Source organism: Sycon ciliatum, chromosome 2 (assembly GCF_964019385.1).
Source record: "Sycon ciliatum chromosome 2, ocSycCili1.1, whole genome shotgun sequence".
In the NCBI taxonomy this organism is placed as follows: Eukaryota; Metazoa; Porifera; class Calcarea; order Leucosolenida; family Sycettidae; genus Sycon; species Sycon ciliatum.
Window position 1 is genome coordinate 20,627,419 of NC_088644.1, and position 21,715 is coordinate 20,649,133.

Below are 21,715 nucleotides of genomic sequence, written 5' to 3' on the forward strand. Positions count from 1 at the left end.
ACGGCGCCCCATCCTTCACAAAGCTCTAGTATACACTATAGCCTGTGTGGAGGTCGAAGCGTCCCAAGTCAGCACTCCAGCTCTGTAGCCAGAGACTGTGTTTTCAATGTGACATGGTACACGGCTGTTGTAGTAGGATTTGCTGTGCAATTGTTCATCCTATGCTGTGCTCAGATTGAGGTTGTATTTCACTCACCCAATATCTCCCATTCTATGAGGCGTTTCATTCATTGACGTGTGTTTGTTTGCTTTTGCTTTATTCCACCTGCGCTGCAGAGCTGCTAGTGCAATGGATTTTCGGTAAGTAGTTCTTACAATAATATTGCTATTATAGTGTTGTTAGTCTTCTATAGTATGGTTTGTCCATATTTATTATTAAAAAGTAATAAAATTTACTCGGACCACAAACATTTCCACGTGCAGATCGGTCTGTGCTTGCAAATCACGAACTAAAACCGGCGCAAACCTTTCCGGTTTACTGTGTTTGAAAGTGTGAGAGCTTTTACATTATATGTCTCGATGCTTTCTCAAGTAACATATGGTTGAAAGTGTTTGAGCGAAGCATACTAGTACTACGAGAAGTCACTGATATCCCTAAAAATAGCAATTTTATTGAAGGCGCGATTGCAAAGCGAGTGGTGTGGAAACCAAGAGTCCATAAACAAGAGTATGCAACTATGGGCCAGATGCGCGGCGCGCTGCCTTCATTACATCATTCAGCTGCAGTCCGCGCACTGCGGAAAATCAAACACTACGCTTTCCCTCTGGTTTGAAATGAATTTTCGTACGGAACTGGAGTTCACGCGCCAAAATTTAGAGATCGCGTAGGTACGGGAATGAATCGAGCAAAAACGGATGGGCTCGTACGAGAAATTGTGGGTTTGAGTGCATGCTTTCAGAGCGTGATGGAGGCAAGTTACGTAATGAAGGCAGCGCGCCGCGCACTGGCCCATAACCACAGTTGCATACTCTTGTTTATGCACTCTTGGTGGAAACCTGTCTGGAGCGGAGAGGTACAGGCCAGAATATTGTGTGTGTGTGTGGGGGGGGGTTGTGCTAAGCGAAGAACGTGAGTGCTGGTACTTCGAAGGACGAATTCCTTCTGTTTTGCATACATCTGGAGTGCAGGTGCGGATAAACATGGCTTCTATCATGGGAAGTAGACGAAAGCTATTGGTATACATGTAGCACATCACACTGGGGGTTGCGCACCAAACACTCTCCACTCCAGCCAGACATGTTTCCACAACGCTCGCCATGTCACCACGCCTTCAATTTTTTCTATTTTTAAGATTGCAATGTTTCTCGTATTAGATTTTAGCTCACTTTACTCCTTATTCTGTGTTCGTCTGCGCTAGTCTGCCTACTGCTGTCCACCTAAGGAGAGGGCATTAAAAGTGCTTGTGGAAATTTGAAATGCTGTTTTGGAAGAGCCTGAAGCTTGTGTCCTTCATTAGTCTCGCTGCATTTTTGTCTTCAAAAAATTGATTTTCACGGGGCTATAATTTATATATTATTTCCTTTGTAGTCCAGTTCTCAGTGTGGCGATTGTTTCTGATGATAGTCCAATGAAAATGATATTCGAATCCGTACATATTGTCGCTCTTGCGTCCTGGTTTTAACTGTGTGCGGTCTCTCTCTCTCTTTATCGATACTCTAAAAGATTCTTGACCTGAGAACTAGAGAAGCTCGCACTTTCCAATTTCCTTTTTTAATTCTGCCTTTCTTTCTTGTATTCTCAGCAGGTTACGGTGTTGAAATGTAGACATAGAATGCACACGTAATACTATTGGCCCGGTGTGGTTCTTACCTGCTCATTCTCGGGACGTTTTGTTTTTGCTCGTGCTGTGATTCAGGACACCATCCCGTCGTTACGGTTCTTCCTCTTCAGGCCCGGCGCCGCCAACGTCAGACCCTGCTGCGCGTGAGTCTTCAGAACGTGCGTACATCAAGCACATGTACTTGTATGCCGTCTTGTGGGTGCCGAGTCGAAGAAAAGGGTGGTGGCATGACAACACTATAGGCTGGTTTGCTATTTCTGGAAGCTTGGTATGCATGTATGTAATCTAGTTTTAGGGAGAGACAGCATTTCAATGAAGTGATTAGTATGTTATGGATAGATAAGCATTGGTTGATGCATGGCCTGGGGCCATGTTTCCTTATTTCTGCTCCATGTCGCTCTATTGTTGTCTTGCTTTAGCATCAGCCAGTGCGAGTGGATCATCTGCCCCAGCCAGCAGCACACTGAGTGGTTCGGCCGCTGCAACAGCTACGTCTGCAACTTTAGGATCAGGTCAATCTGCTTCTGAAATTGTAGACATTGCTGTAGCTGCGTTTTCGGGTAGGCCCCTTTAGTGTCCATCATGCTCTCGCACTCGACTAGATACCGTTCCACACTATGCTGCATGACCATGGCGTACCCTGTTGCTGCAACTGGTTTAGGCAATGCCGAGGTGACACAGTAGTCACTCTACCGGCATTCCCACCAAGTTCACATTCCCACCAAGTTCAACTCCACTGGGACAGTTGTACATGTAAAAAAAAGAGTAAAGTCTGCACATCCGCGTTTCCACCGGCTTACGATTGTGTTGTACATGTACACGAGGAAATATTTCTTTGAACTTCCCGTGACACGGCCGTGTGATCCTTCTGTTGTAGTATCCATCTACACCGTTATGTAGAATTACTGATATACTGGCAGTTTGCCATGGGCCAAAGTGGTCGTTCATGTGCTTGAGTGGGTTCCTTATTTCCCTTGATTTGCCCCACCACTTCTGTTTCCGTTTAATGGAAGCCGCTAATGCATCGGGATCAAATTGAGCCTTGAGTTTTTTTGTGTTTTGGTTTGTATTTGGTTTAGGGAACCATCCACCGTCAGAGACGCAGGCTCATCTTCACCGATTGCAATGTAAGTACTGTACAGTCAGACCTCGCTTAACCGCACACATCCGTTTCCCAGAAACATCCGGAAAGACGAGGGAACCGGATAATCGAACGCACATACTGTATGTATGCATGACATATGCTGTAAATCGGTAACCAACGATTTTCTTCCGAATGGTGAGGGATCCGGATAAAAGAGGACCGGATACGCGAGGTCTGACTGTACTCTGTATTTCATTGCCTTGAACTGCGTGACTAGATAATGTCACCACTAATGAAAAGATACCTTCAGATGTATTCCAGCACCCTAAAGAAGGCATTGCAGTATGGGCATATTTGTGTACATGTACTATGCTAGGCCTAATGCGTTTTGAACAGCAGCTTCAGTTGCTACATGTAGCTATTTGCTGATGGTTTGATGGGAGCTCTTTTCACTGAATAACACCAGTAATGTTGTTTGTGTAAAATAAATTGAAAATACATACGATGGTGTAATGCCTAAAGCCTGATTCATACTTCATTTTGCACGCGAGAAAGGTTTCGCAATGCGCATGGTGACAGTTGCATGGTGGGCCTGTCAAGTTCAGCTCAAGGAACAGCCAACTTTTTCGCTATGACGGGCGTCGCAAAGCATTTCCCGTAAGGCCTCCGTCACACTGCGGCAAGTTTGAGGCTGGACGCAGCGTCAAACCCCAGCACTTGACGCTGACGTGGAGTCACACTGCATTTTTGCTTTTGCCGTCGCAGCCTGACTCACTTCCCAAAACCACTGTATGGCGAACCGAATCCCTGTGATAGAGTACGGCACGTACGCTATTTTTCAAAGGACACTGTTTTTCATGCAAGTGCATGCAGCGTCAACGCAGCCGATTTACTCGCGTCAGTCGCTGCTGCGTCCGGCGCTCAAATTTCCCGCATTTTCGTCAGTTGCCATGGAAAACTCATGATTCTGACGCTGACGCAGCAGTTTTGCCGTAGTGTGACTGAGGCCTAGCTGTTAGGTGGCCATGGGCAGTTGCACTTCGTGGATTGTTTCTACGGACGGCTGAGGGGTTTCTCTTCGACCTGGATGCTTGAACCGTTCAATTTGAGCTGGGTTTGATGGCGCTGCGATCATTTGAAATTTCCCACTTCACTGCATCGAATTCGACGCATTCATGTATGACGTTGGCTAATAAGGAGTTAAGCTAAGAATCTCGTTCCTAATCTGTAATAAATTAATACTTGAAAATGTGCAGTGTAATAGAATAAACGAGATGAATTGTGTGTTGCTCCTTTTGTGGGAGCTCGTGCTTTTCCTGTGCTTGACTTTACACAAGACTAGACTTTGCCGTAGAATAAAGTAATATGCTAGGCTGCTACAAGTAATAATGATAATAATAAAAATACCATAGCTTGCAATACTAGATCAGGGTAAGGCGAGACCAAAAAAAAAGAAACTCCCAGGCCCTCCTGCACCGAAATCGAGCCAATTTTTTTTGAAGAGTTCATATCCATGTACTAACTAGTACAGTACTGATTGTGTGAGTAGATGGACTTGAACGACTCCCTGATGGGCTGCCGCTGGCCGAAATACAAACAACACAACTTTGTACTGATAAACCGCATACCTTTTGTCTCTAAAAAATTAAAAAAATTACCGGAAAATACTGTAAAAAGAGAGTTCAGTATGTCATATGCATGATACATACAAAGGAAAAATTCGCCCGCCCGGCGCCCGCACCAATTTCACATGGGTCCTGCCCGGGAATCTCGATTTTATTTTGGTCTCACCTTAAAGTGTATTATTTTAGGCAGGATGTTCTTTCTTTAGCTAGGTAGTGCCCTCTGCTACTGCCATTGTCGTTGCCATTGCCATTCAGTGTGCCTGAGCACATGATGTAGCATTTGCTGGCTCACAGCAGTGTGCTGCTGCTGCTGGGTTGGCTTATTGTCTGTGTTCTCCTGTTTGAGTTGTAGCCCGCTGTGGTTGTATCAGTGTTGATATGCCATTGGGAGTCGTTGGAGTCATGGCTTGTGGCGGTTTTGGTATGCCATTGGGAGTTGTGACAGTCATGGCCACTGTACGTGGCGGCCGCGTTGCTGTTCTGTCTTGCCCTATAACTGTCGGAGTCTTGCCATGCCATGCCACCGTTGTCAGGGAAGTGTCGCTTCCGTTGCCACCTCCGTGTTCCTCTCTGTTCCATTGTTCGTGCAATGTATATGCCCTGGGTAACTCTGAGGCATACTGTGAGACCCATGGGCCGAAAGCCCAAGTGGGAAGGTACTTTTGCTGATTCTTGTGGCGAGTTAGGATACATGTGCGGCAACAACAGCAACAACTCTCTTATTGGCCACTAGCTAGCATGGCCAAGGAACAAAGACGCAGGACAGCAGGGTAGCTGTAGTAACTGCAGCTTGACACTCAGTAACGGTACTCTAAACTCTAGTCTATGTCACCAGACAGTACAGGATGGCAAGTGACTGATCACTTGCAAATGAGTACAGTGTGCAAGGCAAGGTGATGTGGAAGGAGCGAATATTTGTAGCCAGTATACATGTGCTAGTACCGGTATGTGTTTTTCCCAGGATGTACATCATATCAGAGTGTGTGTTTTCAATACAGCATACCATACCATTGTGTTTGCACTCCTTGTATATGAAGGTTTGTCTCTTGACGGGAACTGTGATGTAAAGTTCTACCGTTTAATAGAGGACTTACAAGGATGTGCCTTCTGTTGTAGTCCCGTTCATCGCCTGTTGTAAGCCCGCTAATCTTGTTCTACCTCATCGAAGTAGTTGTTGCCAACCCGTATAGTCTTAGTGATGGGTGCTCACAACACCGTACACGGCCATATGGTACTACTCACGGCTGTCGCGCCACCCGTATGAACCTAGCAATGTGTGCTGCATGCCTGTGTCAGGAAGAGATGTGATTTTGTGCGTCACGGGTGCCACTTCAGCTAGACCGTTGCGTATCCTGTTTGGCACTGCAGTGTTATGTAATATCGCTTTATGGTACATGTAGCAGTGTGTCAGTCTGGGCCTGCTTCTCTGCCATGCACGTGCATGTACAGTAACATCCAATGAAGCCCGAAATCAGCTTCGAATACTGCTCCTTGCACACTGTAGTGCAGTGCACGTGGACTATGGTTTTGTGAAAACCACACCTCTGTACATGAGAACGATTTGTAGTTCATTGGGCACTGCTGTAAATGTCATTATTGTTACCTTGCTGAAGTCTCTTGCCTAAATCTTCTGTCCGCCATCTCTGATCCTTCACTCACTTGCTGTCCTTTAGCATCGCTTTTGTTCTCTGCACTTTGCCTCCAATGCGTTCGATCAGTTCATTGTCTTCTCACATGCATTGTCCTTTGCCACCCATGCCTGTCAACCTAAGCCACAATCATGCATAGCCCCTTTGTTGCTTTGGTATACTTAGACTTCTGGAACTGCTGCATGTATGCATTCCAGCATTTTCTCTATTTTTAATGGATAACCTTTGGGTAGGGGTCTTTTTTTGCGATCCAACTTAACGGAATATGCAGCTAAGTTTTGCAATTAACATCAGATCCTTTGTTTACCCAGAACCCCCGTATAGACTTATGGCACTAGAATGCACGAAGTTGAATAGAGTTTATGGCACTAGAATGCACAAAGTTGAATAGAGCTGAGCACTCAGATTGGAAGGTTTTGCTGATCTTGTTTATCCGCATGTTTTGGAGGAAGCTGGACCAGTTATTTACTGCTGTTTTCGTTATCCCTACAGTTCTTATTTACACTGTCCTGTGATCAATGTTGGCTTCCCTCATGTACAGCTCTTCTAGAGGCTAAGGGTGTGCCTTCGCATGTAATGTCTCGCATGCAGCAACTCATCCAGAACTCCTCCAGTGGTAAGAGAGAGAGCGAGAGAGAGAGAGAGAGAACAAGGCTGGTGAGAACTGGTCGACCACCTCTGCGCACTAGCAGTGGTCACACTGTGTCCATTCTCGTGCCACCATGCATATGACGCACTCATAGCTGCTGCATGCCTGTTCTACGTACATGTACTAATACTACACTGTACTATTACGGTATACTGCGGTATGCTATTGCTGATGCACGACTGCCCGCCCATCCGTCTGTGCTTGCATGCACAGGGCCACTGGAGGCTCTGGCCTGGCTATTTGACTTGCCCGAATGATAGTTTGACTAGCTGTTGTTCACAGTGCTGCTGATCAGACACCATGATGTCATTCAACATCGGGAGGCTGCTTTCTGATGCTGGCAGTGCTGCTGATCGAATTGCTTGCCATCGCTGGTTTGACTGGAGCTTCGAGTTGGATGTGTTCGCTGAGGAAGTGATTGTCACCTCATGGACCTAGATTCTATGGGCTGGACTTGATGTCTGGTGTTGCTGAAGTGGAGGAATCCAGTTTTTGCTGTGCTGGACTTGCCGGCGTGTTGTATTCGTGACACCAAGCGTTGTGCTTTCACGTTGCTCCGCGGATTTCTTTGTGTTTGTCGGTGCTCCTGTTATGTTGAGTGGGACGCTGGCTACGTTGCTGATCAGCAAAGCTGCTCTTTCGAGTGGGGAACTCCGAGTGGGCAACAACGGTTTCTTCTCTTCGGCTTTGGTATGGATGGCAATAACTTTGGTCTGCTGTGTTTGCGTGATCACGTGTCACTCCAGACCTTTTGTTTTATCCAGCACACTGCCGTGTGCTAGCAAGTCTGGTACTCTCAGCTTATGCTGGCATTTTTTTGTTCTATACTGTTTCTGATTGCTGTCTGGTTTATTACTTATCTGTATCCTCTTAGCCGGCGGCAAGGGTCATCAGATCGTTGAACAGCTGCAGAAGTTTGGAGATGAAGGCACACAGTTATCAGCTCTCAACGAACTGGGTCAGGTAAGCCCACGACTCTTCCAGTGATTTTCATGTGCATGTGTGTCTCCTTGCGTCTACACAGGCTCGTATTCCTATCCGTCCTTTCACCAGCCATTCAGTGCAGGGACGGTGAGGGGGGGGGGGGGGGGGGACTATACAGCTGCAATATCGTGTTTGTACCGGTAAGGCCACACCAAGTTCATTCTATGTTTCGCGTCGGACATTTTCTGGAAAAGGCATGCGGGCGGGCGAAAAAAAAACAGGAAAAAACAAAACTCCATGCTATGTGTACTGAGCCTTGTTGCAGGGCTGGAGCGATACAATAACGGATTTTATGGATGACTGCACTTTGACATGAGCATGAGTCGAGTGGCTGCTCCATCACGATTGTGGAAAATCTCGAAGTCCTGTGACACCTGGTATCTCCGATCTCTGCTCGCTTGGTGAGCAGGCTCTTGCGTGGAAATATAGAAATTTTCATTGCTCGCACCTGTACCATCGCCTGGAATGCAAGATTATCGGGAAGTTGATAGCCTCCGATCTGCCATACTCGCTAGAGAATGTTCGCCAGAACAGCCATCAATTGACTCGTCTCGGTTCTTTTTTTTCTTGTCAAGGATTCGAAAAGGTACGCGCGCGGCGACGCGAAACATAGAAATAACTTGGTGTGGCCTAACTGTGCCCTGGTTTATGATGGAACCCAGGTCCTTTCTTCCTTTGACAGGAGTTGCTTTTGACTGATTCTGCATGATCCTCACTGGTGTTTGTGTAACCACTGACGTGGCTCTGTCCTGTTTTGGTTTTCGTGTTTTGTTGTACAGCTTCTTATGATGGGCAATGAGGATACACTGGTTGGATTTCCCATCAAAGCTATTATTCCCATTCTGGTACGTTGCCTTTTCTTCACTGCTCTGTGATATTCAGCACTCCATGCTCTCTGGCAAGACCCAGTACAAACATCTTCACGTGGACAGGCTCTGAAGTAGAGTGCTGCTGCTACAAGCAGCACTCTACTTTAGGGCCTGTCCACATGAAGATGCTTGTCCCGCTATCAACTTGCAACTACTGAATATGCATTTTTTTACCCGTTTCGTCCTGGATGTATACACTTGTTTGTACATGTACTTGCATTCTGATCGAGTTGAAGTCATCACAGACGGAATGTGTCCACATGCATTGAGCTATGCGTCCCGCGCTCATTAAGTGCCAGTACTACATTCACTCCCTGCATTTGGTGGTGCTATGATGAGACGCCATGAAGGGGGCAATGTAGGGATTACTGTTGGTGTTAAGGTCTCTCTTTCTCTCCTCCTCCTGCTCCTCCTGCTCCTTCTGCTCCTCTTGCTCCTTCTGCTCCTCCTCCTGCCTCCCTCCCCCCCCCCTCTCTCTCTCTCTCTCTCTCTCTCTCTATCTCTCTCTCTCTCTCTCTCTCTCTCTCTCTCTCTCTCTCTCTCTCTCTCTCTCTCTCTCTCTCTCTCTCTCTCTCTCTCTCTCTCTCTCTCTCTCTCTCTCTCTCTCTCTCTCTCTCTCTCTCTCTCTCTCTCTCTCTCTCTCTCTCTCTCTCTCTCTCTCTCTCTCTCTCTCTCTCTCTCTCTCTCTCTCTCTCTGCAACTGTTCAGATAAAGCTCCTGGACTTTGAGCACAACTTTGAAATCGTAAGTTGTTTGTGGCGGACTATACATATAATACTACTTGTACTTGTTTTGCTGCTGCTATTGATGATGATTTCGGATTGCCAATCGTGGCGCACCACCCGGTGTGTAACAGTGTATGAGAATACTCAGGTTGTGCAGATGGTCTGCTTCCCGATCACGAGAATACTTGTGTAGTAAATGGACGTTGTATATTGTGCATACATCATGCACCTTGAGCAATTTCTCACTATTGAAATCATCGTAACTCTGTGCATTCTTCAATTCTTGGAAAGCAATGAGTGCAGACAGATGTTGATGTTGATACTGAATGCTGAATGCTGAATGTTTATGTTGATGTTGTTGCAGATGCTGAATGCGTGCCGAGCATTGTACAACATGATGGATGCTTTGCCACGATCGACCGCAGATGTAGCAGCTGCTATACCTCAGCTAGTATGCAAGCTCAAGTCCATACAGTTTATGGACGTTGCTGAGCAGGCGCTCCTGGCTTTGGAGCTTCTTTCTAAGTCGTTTGGAAGCAAAATCCTTAAAGAAGTATGTCGGATCACTCTATCCATACATGTTCTTGGCACTGCCCTTGTGGGGGATTGATTTTGGAAACTGGAAAGTGAAGTCTGATCACATTTACTGCATGTGCTTGTGCAATATCGAACCGCATGGCTTCGCCCATGGCTGTTCATTTCCTTGAGCGGAATATAGCCGTTAAATGGGTGTACATGTTGAATATGCTGAGAAAGGCATGCACAGCGCAAACAAGTCAATGCTGGTGTTTATTGGCTGGGAAACTAGTGGTCAGGTGTCACTTTCCACCACTGTTGATCTCTGGGATTTTACTACGTCTGTCAGTAGATACTTACACTGCTCACAATGCTGCCTCAGACCGCTGCACCAATATCAACAACCAGTGAGCGCAATACTATTCAGCAATGCCAATGATCACTGCTTCCCTCCTTGCAGCTGCGCGGTCATGCAGAACATGCACGCCTATGCCTTGATTGATTCCATCGCTATAGCACATCCCTTGGTCCTGCAAGGCAGGGTGTAAACAAGAGAGAGAGGAGCCTCCTGGAGGGCGTATAGTGTTTTCTAATCTATCCCTGATGTGTTCACTGGTGCTACTTTTCACTGAGTATTTTGGTGTGGTTGTATTTTGCTTTTTGTGCAACAGGGTGGACTGACAGCCTGTCTGACCTATTTGGACTTCTTTCAGATCCAACCACAGGTATGTGTTTTTGTGCTATTTGTGTACAGCACTGGTAAAATGCTGTGGCGGAAATTTTCTCTTTTCCACTGAGAATACTAAGTTTTTCAAAGATCAATAAGTTTGCCTTACCTGGGACGAATATCATGGTCTTGAGCTTCCTGGAATGGTCTTAGACAAGGAACAAACTGAGCCTGAAGTCACTCGAATCTGAGCAAAGCCCCCAAACCCCCATGCTACAATCTGGCAAACTTGACCCAGACTTGCAACATACTGGAGCACGTCCAAGAGATGGAGTCCTCAGCTGCCATTTCACTTTCTCTGCTGAGTCTGCTGAGATCGAGCTGAATGTCTTTTGGGACTCGGCATCCTGGGAATGCCTCAGAAATGGTTTAGATCATGGCAGTAGGTTGCGGAAATGAAAGTCAAAAGTATAAATTTAAAAAGAAAAGACCAAAATTAGGTCCTTTCTTTTTAAATTTTAATCCTTGGCTCTCCATACGAGTCTTAAAAGTATAAATGCTGGCACTTTAGAGGAGACGGTTAGAAATATGACAGGGGTCGAAAACAGGACTGGGCTCAATATTCACTTTCTCTCTTGGAATTTTGATTAGAAAACGTATGTCACAGTGAGACTACGATATGTTTTACTCCGAGCCGCTCTGCGATGACCAGAAGCGCCATACCAGGCAGATGAGTTTTTGACGTGCTGCTTCGCACTGCAACTTGAATTTTACGTCTTTCGAAAAATCAACGATTTCGAGCGGACATAGTGTCCAACACACCTTGATCTACAGTGCTGGCAACTGAAATCCGACCCCCTAGTGACGCGTTCACATTCTAGCGGTCTCTATTTCGTAGTTTTACTATCCCATATTGGGTCTTTGCGATAATAGCTCAGGGGTCGGATTTCGGTTGCCAGCACTGTACTCCTCAACAACTAGTCAAAAGCTGGAAATACCGGGATGAACGGAAGACACACAGAAACATTAATCCTTGCTTCTTTTTGTCGCAGGTAAACAGCAGCTTGCCTCTCACCAATAGAACACCGTATACCAATGAAAACTAGTGGAAGCACACGCAAGGCTCATCGTTTCTCTGTACTGGTCGTCGTGGAGCGATAGCAATTACCTACATGTACTTTCAGAACTCAGGGTGAACTTGACGTGGACTCCAAAACTGTCCCTGTTTGGAGCCACCTCTCTGACACCAAACTTTGAAACGAAAAATCGGGCAACTTGGAGGCAACGGGCCAACACGAAGGAGTGACTCAGTACGATCGACTATGACCTCAGAGCAATTTTCAACATGCCAGCTTCCTGCCACCAACTTATTTCGAGTGAACAATCCATACTCGGTTTATTTCTACACAATGTTGCTGTCAAACCGGTCCGACTTTCAACTGTCTCCTCTACCTTGCATGATGGTCAGATCGTGTCAGCGATTCTTCTTTTTTTTTAAGAAGAGACCTAGTGTTGTTTGTTGCTTACATGGCTGTGTGTGCATGTGTGATCATGCGGCATGTGCTTTTTGTGTTCCTAGCGGTTGGCTTTGTCCATTGCTGCTAACTGTTGCAATGCGCTCAAAGTTGAAGATGTCGAGCTGATCACCGAAGCAGTCCGAATTCTCACGGAACGCCTTAACTGCAATGTGAGTTGAAACAAACCATAGTATTGGTTGTAAATTGGTGTTGTTTCTTGAACTTTCTTCTGTTATGAGCTTTGTTGTGTCTGACCAGAATGGTCGAACATTTCTATGTGATCGATTCCTTTTGGCTGCTGCACCATAGCTACGTATAGGTATTAGAAAGGTACATAACCCCCGCCAGTGTGCAACACCATTCAAGGGGGTCTGCGACGGCCGAACTTCACACATCGTGACACCCGTGCACGCTACTTGCACCCTGTGTATGTAACCCTGCTTTGGGTGCAGCAATCCGGTGGTCAGTTTGCACTGTTTGCCAGCTAACCAATTGAAGCATGTCACATGATGTGAAGTTCTGCCGTCGCAACACTGGATAGAGGTTGTATGAGCAGTTCCACACTCTTGGGGTCCATGCACTCTTGTGTTGCAGCTTCATCTCCCGGTTTTTAGTACTCCGTGGTTAGGGGCCATCCGTAAATACCGATATTTATTTAGAAACGAAAACTAGTCGTTTCTCTTCAACTCCCCCCCCCCCCCCCCCCCCTCCGCTCCCTCAGAAACGAACCAATACAAACAATGCGTAATCTCGATATTTTTTCTTTTCTTTTCTGGACGTGCCCACACATACAAACTGTGCATTGATATTTGGGCCATCCAAAGCAAAAACAGACCTAAGGGGTCAAATTTTGGAAAATTGTTTTTTGATTGGAATTTGTTTTTATGGACATAGTGAACCTCTGTACAAAATTTCAGACTGATACGACACATAAATCATGCTTAAAATCACTTTATTATGTCTTGGGGTCCATATTCTACTATCGCAAACAGTATTTTCATCTTTCACCGTCGTTTGTTCCACATACACGATGTTTTCTAAGCCCAGGTTGCTTCTTTGCGTTGGCTAAGGTAGGGCAGTACTTCCTTGTTGAGGTAGGAGCAGCGCTGTTGTCACGATCCACTGGGCGCAAGGATGGCAGGGCGACCAGCTGGAACGCCAGCATTGGCTTTCAATAAGTTTTTCTTAAATTCAGGACCATCGCTGATCTCACGCACCCACACTGTTCCCACATTGCACATACATCTGTTTGCGGCTTTATAAACTCCACATCAGAGCACTGATTGACCCAAGTCCTTCTGAAAACTTCATAGGACACTGCATCATCTTCCTTACACGCTGCAGAACACTTGTACACAAGGAGCTTGGACAGTGATGCTGGCAGATATGTTGGGGCTACTCCTGCTCTGCCCCGTAGTGCAGCTGGCTGTGGCATCCCATGGACGGATGCATACTTCCTAATGAAGGTCACAACACGCTCAGCAACATCCGCAGGAGTCACATTCACAGGCGACTTGCCAGCCAAGCCATGCAAGGGTGGTTCTGCTTTTGCATCTTCCACAATGCCCTGTAGCGACTTCAGCATGTAAGGACTGAGACCAAACACATCGAGTGCCACAGACTGATAAACCTGAGATCCCAGCAGTGAATAGCGGTGTCGCAAGGAGCCAGGTTCAGAGCGAAGCGCAGTTGTCAGTACGGCCACGATGATAACTTTTTTGCTTTCTTTTTCAGCTGCTTCGCGCTGAACTTGTGTAGCTGCTTCGCGCTGAACATAAGCTCTTCCAGCAGCTTGGGCGACAGCGATTCGTAGTGGTTCTTGCCCTTACAGCTGCAGCCGGATGATTTCAGGTCTCGAATATCTGCAGCGATTAGGGCACGCTCTTGATCTGCTGATCCCTGCCCTGTCGCGCCGGCGCCGTCATCGCTGTCGGAAGCAGCGGAAAGTTCGCTGTGTACAGACTCACTGGAATCGCCGCTGAGGGCTTCTCCGTAGTCAATGCGTTTTTTCTGTAACTCGATGCTGCTATCACTGTCAGATAAGCCATCTGAGTGCTCCTCCGCGGAAACTGCCTGCTGTACTTGACCCTCAGCGGAGCTCGGCTCGCCCGACTCGGAAATTTGATAGTAGCTCGCGTCAAGTGGTTCAAGTGCATTTCGCTCTGCCACAGCCAGCCCAATGGGCTCCAAACTGCGACAACGACTCATTCTGCATGTGCACTACACTCAATCCAACTATCTTGTGAGCGTTTCCCAAGATCGTCTTCTTCAAAGGCTAGTCGCCCATTGGCTTTTTTGTCGACGACAAGGATGTAGTCGAAACAAAAACAATCTGATCACTTCCAAGCCGCGCACGCTTTCCAAAAAGTTACGTCACCTTTGAAACGTCATAACTTGATAATTGATATCAAGGTCCTTAGGTCGTTTTCTGCTTTGGACGGCCCATTTTTCGAGAAACGAACAGGCGCTCAACCCCCTCCCCCTAAACGACTAGTTTTCGTTTCTAAATAAGTACCGTAATGTCGCGTATAAAAGCAGGTACTTACGGTCGTATAAGCCGATATCAGTGCTAGGCTTCTATTCCAGTCAGGCTTCTATTCAAACCATGTATCTCTATGTACCAGTATGTCAATACTAAAACGAGGCTTATGTGCTGACAGTGTATCTTAAAAATTAGGCTTGTATTCAAAACAGGCTTCTATACAAGACCGGCTTCTATACAAGACAGGCTTGAACTTCAGTATCTATATTTACGGATGGTCCCTTAGAGCCATCGCCAATCTGTCTTCACTTTTTACTGTAGCCGGGCATTGATTTGCCTTCTTGAAGTTTTGCTGCATGTTATCATATGAGCTCCCATAGCTCAGTCGGTTAGAGCGTCGTGCTAATAACGCGAATGTCGCAGGTTCGAGCCCTGCTGGGAGCACGCTCTTTTTTCCTTTTTCAGAGTGAGGAGGGAACTGCTGTTCTTTTTTCATTTATAATATCTCATTTCTTTTCTTGCTTGGTTCTTTTGCACAGGACAAGAAGTCACTGGAGCATGTGTGCCTATGCTTTGCACGTTTGACAGAGACCTATTCACAGGACCCGGTATGTATATCTAGTGCCTTCCGGTGGGTCACTGTGAATTTGTACAGTTGTGTTTTGTCCCTGCCTGTGTCCCTTTCCGCAACCACCCCGTAGTCATGTTGTGGGAGTCATCATCACATACGTACAATACAATGTGCGTGTGTTATGTTAAGTATTACTAGAATATGAAAAGTTAGGAGGCACGATCTAAAGATGACTTCGTGTTTAATGGCCGTACTGTGACTTAGCGTGGGCTTGCCATGTTGTTATGGCAAGGTGTGTGTGTGTGTGTGCGTGTGCGTGTGCGCGTGCGCGTGTGCGTGCGTGCGTGCGTGGTGTGTGTATGTGTGTGTGTGTGTGTGTGTATTTGTGTGTGTGTATGTGTTCTGCCATTTACACTGTACATGTGTTATATGCGTAACTGGTTAGTTGTATGGTGGTAGAATGTATGGTGGTAGTATGGTTAGTTGTATGGTGGTAGTATGGTTAGTTGTATGGTGGTAGTATGGTTCCATAGCATATGCAAGGGAAGTTTGACATGATATTGTACGTAGCAGGTTTTCTCAGGAAGACACAGAGCAATGGGGAACGCTATTTACTCTTTGTCCTTTTTTTTCACTTTACACCCTTGCTTAGTGCAGTGGTGGAGCCTGTCCCAATGGACACCAGAATAATACGATCACTTTGAAATTGAGGACATCTTTGGACAGTCCATTGGGGATACAGATTTGCACATGTCATTCTCGTAAATGAGCAGATGTTTTTGCTCGCCCCTTGGTCGTCTGCATTTCTCAAGTTCTACTATATGCTGTGTCCTTTGTGTCTGATGAGTTGTTTGTTGCTTTCCATGCGCTGTTGGTGTGTTCAGAAACTACTAGGGACGATTGCTGAGTATGGTTTGCTCCTCAACCTCCAGCGGCTGGTGAGTTGTTGTGGACACATCACCTGACCTACTCTTATAGTCGTATCCACACTGAATTATTGCAATGCTCCCTTCAACATTTTAGTGAACTGGTTCTATCTCTAACATCGCAACTCTGCATGGAGATTCACGTGGCTACATTCTGTTGCCATGCATACAACTGGTTTGTGCGCGTCACTGTTGCATACCCGCTCCCTGCCTTGCAGGTGTGAACAATGCTAAGCTGTATACTGTGTGTGGATGTGTGTGTGTGTGTGTGTGTGTGTGTGTGTGTGTGTGTATGCGTTTGTGTGCGTGCGTGTGTGTGTGCATGCGTGTTTGTGTCTTGCCCTGATTCTAGCTGATTGAGAGCCCCATGATAATCAATAGCAGCACGTTTATCAACGTCATTCAGATGATGGTTCTGTTGTGTGGCCAATGTCCCACGCTCGCTGTGCAGCTGATTGAGAATGGTCAGTATTTAACCATAATTATAGGAAAGTTGGTTCGTGCTTTGCAGTTGATCATACATGTACAGTAAAGCCTGTAATGGCGACCACTCGACCATGGCGACCACTTTTCCTTGTCACTAACGCATTCACATTCAAAACAGCTCGGATAAGGCGACCACTCGCTCAACGTAACCAACGACCACCCACCCGCGACCGCGTTGCACCCTACTTCTTACTAGTACATGTACATGCATGCATTGCACTGTGCGCCACACATGGTAGATCTACACATCAGCGCAGGAAGTGTAGATGTACATGGTGCATGCACAACACTTGACAGATCTGGGGCCCGTCCCCAGGCACATGAGTCGTGATAGTAGCATAGGTGTGTGCAGTGTGATGCACTGATCAAAATGATATATCGCATGTACATGGATAGTGAATATGTTCACGTGACCCACTGAACCTGGATAAGAAGACCACCTGGCCAAAGTGACCACTTTTTCTCGTCCCTTGAGTGGTCGCCTTAGACAGGTTTCACTGTACGTGCTGCAGTGTACGCAGTGTTTGCAGTGTACACAGAACAAATTGCTGAACTAGTACTCTATTTAGGCCAAGTAAAATAAAATCCCAGTTTATCGTCCTTTTTTTCACAAAAATCGGGGAGGGAGGGCGGATTTTATTTTTATTTTTTATTTTTTGATGTGCTACAGACTAGTATAGTTCTTGGTAAACAATGACACATCATGTGCAACAATCTGCAACAGAATAGTGGTAGTGTATGGAATACACAATGCTATAACAGTTATATGTACATAAACAATTACATGCAAAATCTTTGGATCGACAGATTGTCACTCCACTCATAAGACACAAACCCCAATACTGTTTGGTTCACACAGACCACCAGATAAATGATAGAAAGCTGCAGAAGGGAAAGAACCAGTCAGGACAGTAACCAATAGTCAGTCATAAAGGGAACATGTTGGAATACAATTCACTTCTTCCCCTGAGGGACATGCGTGCGGGTACGCTTCTTCATGGCGCTCTTCCCAGACTCCTGGCAAGCACCACACACAGGATACGCATCGGCATTATTGACTAGACCCTCTCCTGAAGCGCAGTAGCAGCATACAGTGGGATACCCAGCAGAGTAGTACGGGATCTCAATAGGACTGTCACATGTGAGATTTCCCTTGACGTGCACGGAAGCCAGGGCACTGGTGACTTCGCAAGCTACATTCGTGAGATGACTGCCACAGGAGAAGCTCAGGGTCCCCAAGGCCGCGACCAGTTCCACACGTGCTGCTGACTTGACGCTCTGCTTGGCATACAGAACACGAGGCTTGCCACACTCGGAGCACCTGATGACCTCCTTGACATTCTTGGCATACTGGGCGCTGGGCGGGAATGGCATGCCATGACCACCAGAGGCTGACTGGCTTGCTGCAACCAGAGATGGCCTGTGCTTCTCCGATGTTGGTTCGCCATATACAGCATCAAAGCTCTTGTACCGCTCGCCATCAGGTACAGGGTCTGGGAGGTGATGCAGCTTCGAGAAGACATCCTCTGGCAGTCGCGGAGGCTTGCACACTGAGCATGCTGGTTTGCCACACTTCAGGATGGTGAAGGAGTACTGCCGGGCAATGCAGTGCTCTTCCAGGAATGTCAGAAGTACCTTGTTCCCTGAAATGGACTGCTTGGTGGTACTCTTGGTATCCAGTGACGGGTCGATGAGTTTGACGGTGTCACGAAAAGCCTCAACCTCCTCGTCCGTGGCAGCATGAAAGCACTGGAATGGTACACCCGTCAGGCGAAGGCGTTGGAACAGCGAGCAAATCAAGATCTTCATATGTTCCATTGCATCCAGCACTGCATCTTTCAGGCCAGGGGTCTTCACGGCAGCATTCCTGATGTCCTTCATGTTGTTGCAGCCTTTCAGTTGATTCTCGAAAGTGGTCTCATTCCGAACTACACCGACACCCTGCAAAGCGATGTTCAAGATCGACATGATGCGCTCCACCGGATTCTTCCAAGAGTTGTACGGGGGTGTTCGAACAGCACAGACATAATCTAGGTCGAGCTTGATGAACAGCGACAGGAGGGACAACTGCGTGGAGAGGTAGGTTGGACGATGGTCGGGCCCGCCATCGGTGTACATGCAGAGGATAGGTTTTACATCGCCTTTCTGCAGGATACTCAGGAGCTCGCAACCATGGCGCGATGGAGAGGAATGTTGAAATACACAGTCCTTCAAGCCCACGTGGACTGTTCCGCGATAGAAGGAGTCATCAATGGATTCTGGCACATCCACAATGAGATTCACGCTTGGTGTGAGATTGAACTTCGTGAAATCGTGGTCCGAAACTACCAGTTTTTCATTCAGCCCAACCAGAACCGGCTTGCCTCGATCTACTGCTGCCACAGGATGCCCAGGCTCTCCAACTTTGATTGTGTGCTTGTCATCTTGGCATACAAAGCACACATGATCACGAAACTGCACAGCAAATTCCCGTTCATAGCGAAACAGAGCGCTGGCGTAGTGGCAGTCAATGTGAGCTGTCCGGAACTGACGTGATTGAACCATGAATTTTACTTTGAGTTTGCCCGTGTAGTGGCGAGCTGTAGCCAATGCAGGATTTCTCGGCCAGAACTGATACCGGAGCCATTGCACTGACGGGATGGGTGTGTCTGGAGGGCAACGCTTAGGGACCTCCTCGTGCATATCCCTGACGCTCAAGGCCTTGGCAAGGTGAGTAATGACAGTGTTGTCTTCTTCCACATTGTCATGCCGTCGGTCATCAACTGCAGTCTCCACGGAGCTCTCAATGTATTGCTGGCATTGCTCAAGAAAAGCAGTATATGACTCGGGCCTACCGCTGTTCACAGTGCGCAAATCCCAGATGAGGTCTGCATCCTCTGTTTCGAACATTTCTGCAATTCGTTTGTCCACTGCTGCTTGGTCTGCGTTTGTACTGGCACTCGCATCTCCCGTGAGCCTTCTGTACACCTCCCGCAGAAATGCAGGCTTGGTGTTCGTCACAGAGCCAAACAGATGGATGAATTCCCTTCGCATAATGCGAGTGTGGAATGTTGGCATGCAGGATTTGAGCTGTTGCTGGATGGCGGAATTCTTTTGCAGGAGCTCAGATTCCTCAGCACACTCTGGAATACGCCAGATGAAATGCACATGCGCCTTGCTGCCAGTGTACGAATACAGAACGCACTTGACGGGCACAACTATCCCCTCCAGGTACTCGTGTCTCCGGCGATGTTCAGTAGGACAATGGTCCTCAATCAGGATGTGTTCATAATCCTCAGCAGCAGATATAGCGGCGTGCAGACTTCTATATCTCGCACCCAGAGTTGGCTTCACGACTAGAGTCGCCCCAATCACCTTCAGCTCATCCACGTCAGTTCTCACGCAGGTACGCTTGGCTTCACTGGTGTAGACTGTATCCAGATGCGCTTTCAGGTACGCAGCATACTTGCGGAAGTTGTCAGCAAGTCTCAACACAGCTTCCCGGACACTTTTCCAGTGCTGGTGCTTCATGTAGGAGCAGCCAGCCAAGAAGAACAGGGATGACGACAACGCATCCAAATTCTGGCGGCACAGGTTCGACTGGTCCCGCTTTCTCCTTTTGCGATCTTCCGGCGTGTTGTACCCAACAAACTTCTCCAACAATGCAGGCACTGCACAACCTCGACTTGACAAGGTGTGGTGATTGCCATCGATATACCACAATGCATCACTGATTGTTCCTACGAAGTTCACACCAGCTGATCCAGCAAGCGCCTCTTCCCAGCCCAACTTGTTCTCCTCCAAGAACAGCAGAAGATCATTTTTCAGCACAGCTTTCTTGTTGACAGGGTTCCATTTCGGCGGAAGAGCACACTGCGTCTTCGACGCAGCCATCAACATAGCGAAAGCGTCACCAGACGGAGTTCTCTCCTGTGTTGTCGCTGTCGCTGCCTGTTCAGGGCAAGCGATAACGAATTCCACGTATTGCCCAAGAGCGCTGACAGTCTCGCCTACTGGCGAATCTGGACTCACAGGGGTTTTGGAACCTTGCTTTGTGTCGCCAACACTAGCTTGGACACAAGAGACAACGTCGCTCTCCTCAAGGCGCTCCCCATGGTCCAACTCGCCAGCGCTGAACTGGGTGAAAATGTCCGAGAGAGTTGAAGACGCAGAGACAACACAGCCATACCAGGACTTCAGAACTTTCAACCCGCGACGGATTTGCAGCAAAACAAACGGCATGTCGCTTCTCAACAAAGTCGCAACTACGGAAAGAACGGAAAACTGTCGAGGTCTCGACAGGATGAAGACGGACTTTCGGCAGAAAGACGAAGCTGTGTTTTCAAGCCTTAGCCGACGTAAAAAATCAAGCTTTTTGGCAAAATTCTAGATTTAAAAAATAAAAATAAATTCCGGGCGGCCTCGAAAAATGGGGCGGGCGGGGACGATAAACTAGGATTTTTTTTACTTGGCCTTATATGGGTTTTTTAAAAGGAGAAGGACGAAATGTTACGAGTTAAGACTAACTGTCCACCCATGTAACCAGACCATATTATACAGTCAGCGACTCCTTTTTTGTACCATTATTTTAATTGGCTCACCATCGGAGTTTAACTAGTCCCAACCCAAAGTACATAAACCAGAGTGTGCAACTCATGATGGTTCTGTGGGAGTGTAATCCGTGCAGTACGTCTTTTTTGACGGCATGGTAAGCCACAGGTACGGTGAAAAGTTGCGTAACCAGTCACGGTGGTGCAGGTCATTGAGTTTGTCCTGATTTCGGTTTTTTGATACGGATAGCCTGGTGAATTTACTTTTCAGCGGATGTACGGAGCGTACGTAGTCATACAAAACACGGAAATCCTAAAACAGGACCTCTAACATCATGCAAACTTGGCTGATTTCCGGGCTCTGAAACACGAAAATTTGAGCTGTACGCAAGTCGCGACTTGGCTGACCTCATCAGGGTGACGTAGTGCACAAACTGTGCTGTTTCAGATCTGCTATGCACAGTTGCACACTCTGGTTTATGTACTCTTGCTAGTACTCTATATACATATTTTTCATGCTCTTTCTTTGTGAGTGAGTCCTGAGATCGAGTCGCTGGTGGGTGGGTCTCTTGGCTTGCTTGAACATACTCAGCCTTCTCTAATGCATGGATGTAATGAAAAGGCATGGGATGAGAGAGAACATAAATTCTGACTC

General features: G+C 47.1%; 1 protein-coding gene and 1 non-coding gene across 12 annotated transcripts in view; both read left to right on the forward strand.

Moving 5' to 3' along the window:
* LOC135809133 (E3 ubiquitin-protein ligase TRIP12-like) overlaps positions 1 to 21,715 on the forward strand; it is a 74,677-nt gene that overhangs the window by 7,721 nt on the left and 45,241 nt on the right. For 6 of the 11 annotated variants that reach the window (XM_065322410.1, XM_065322407.1, XM_065322408.1 and 3 more), the window contains exons 4-17: positions 277 to 300; positions 1,857 to 1,939; positions 2,201 to 2,341; positions 2,861 to 2,908; positions 6,681 to 6,755; positions 7,663 to 7,751; positions 8,552 to 8,617; positions 9,350 to 9,385; positions 9,731 to 9,919; positions 10,554 to 10,607; positions 12,129 to 12,236; positions 15,088 to 15,156; positions 16,004 to 16,057; positions 16,398 to 16,509. In XM_065322410.1, the coding sequence (XP_065178482.1) occupies positions 277 to 300; positions 1,857 to 1,939; positions 2,201 to 2,341; positions 2,861 to 2,908; positions 6,681 to 6,755; positions 7,663 to 7,751; positions 8,552 to 8,617; positions 9,350 to 9,385; positions 9,731 to 9,919; positions 10,554 to 10,607; positions 12,129 to 12,236; positions 15,088 to 15,156; positions 16,004 to 16,057; positions 16,398 to 16,509 (1,148 nt within the window). The remainder of the gene's footprint in view (positions 1 to 276; positions 301 to 1,856; positions 1,940 to 2,200; positions 2,342 to 2,860; positions 2,909 to 6,680; positions 6,756 to 7,662; positions 7,752 to 8,551; positions 8,618 to 9,349; positions 9,386 to 9,730; positions 9,920 to 10,553; positions 10,608 to 12,128; positions 12,237 to 15,087; positions 15,157 to 16,003; positions 16,058 to 16,397; positions 16,510 to 21,715) is intronic. The other 5 variants (XM_065322411.1, XM_065322414.1, XM_065322409.1 and 2 more) reach the window with 5 other exon arrangements.
* On the forward strand, positions 14,919 to 14,992 carry Trnai-aau (transfer RNA isoleucine (anticodon AAU)). Its single transcript has one exon. It is a non-coding gene; the product is annotated as a tRNA-Ile (tRNA).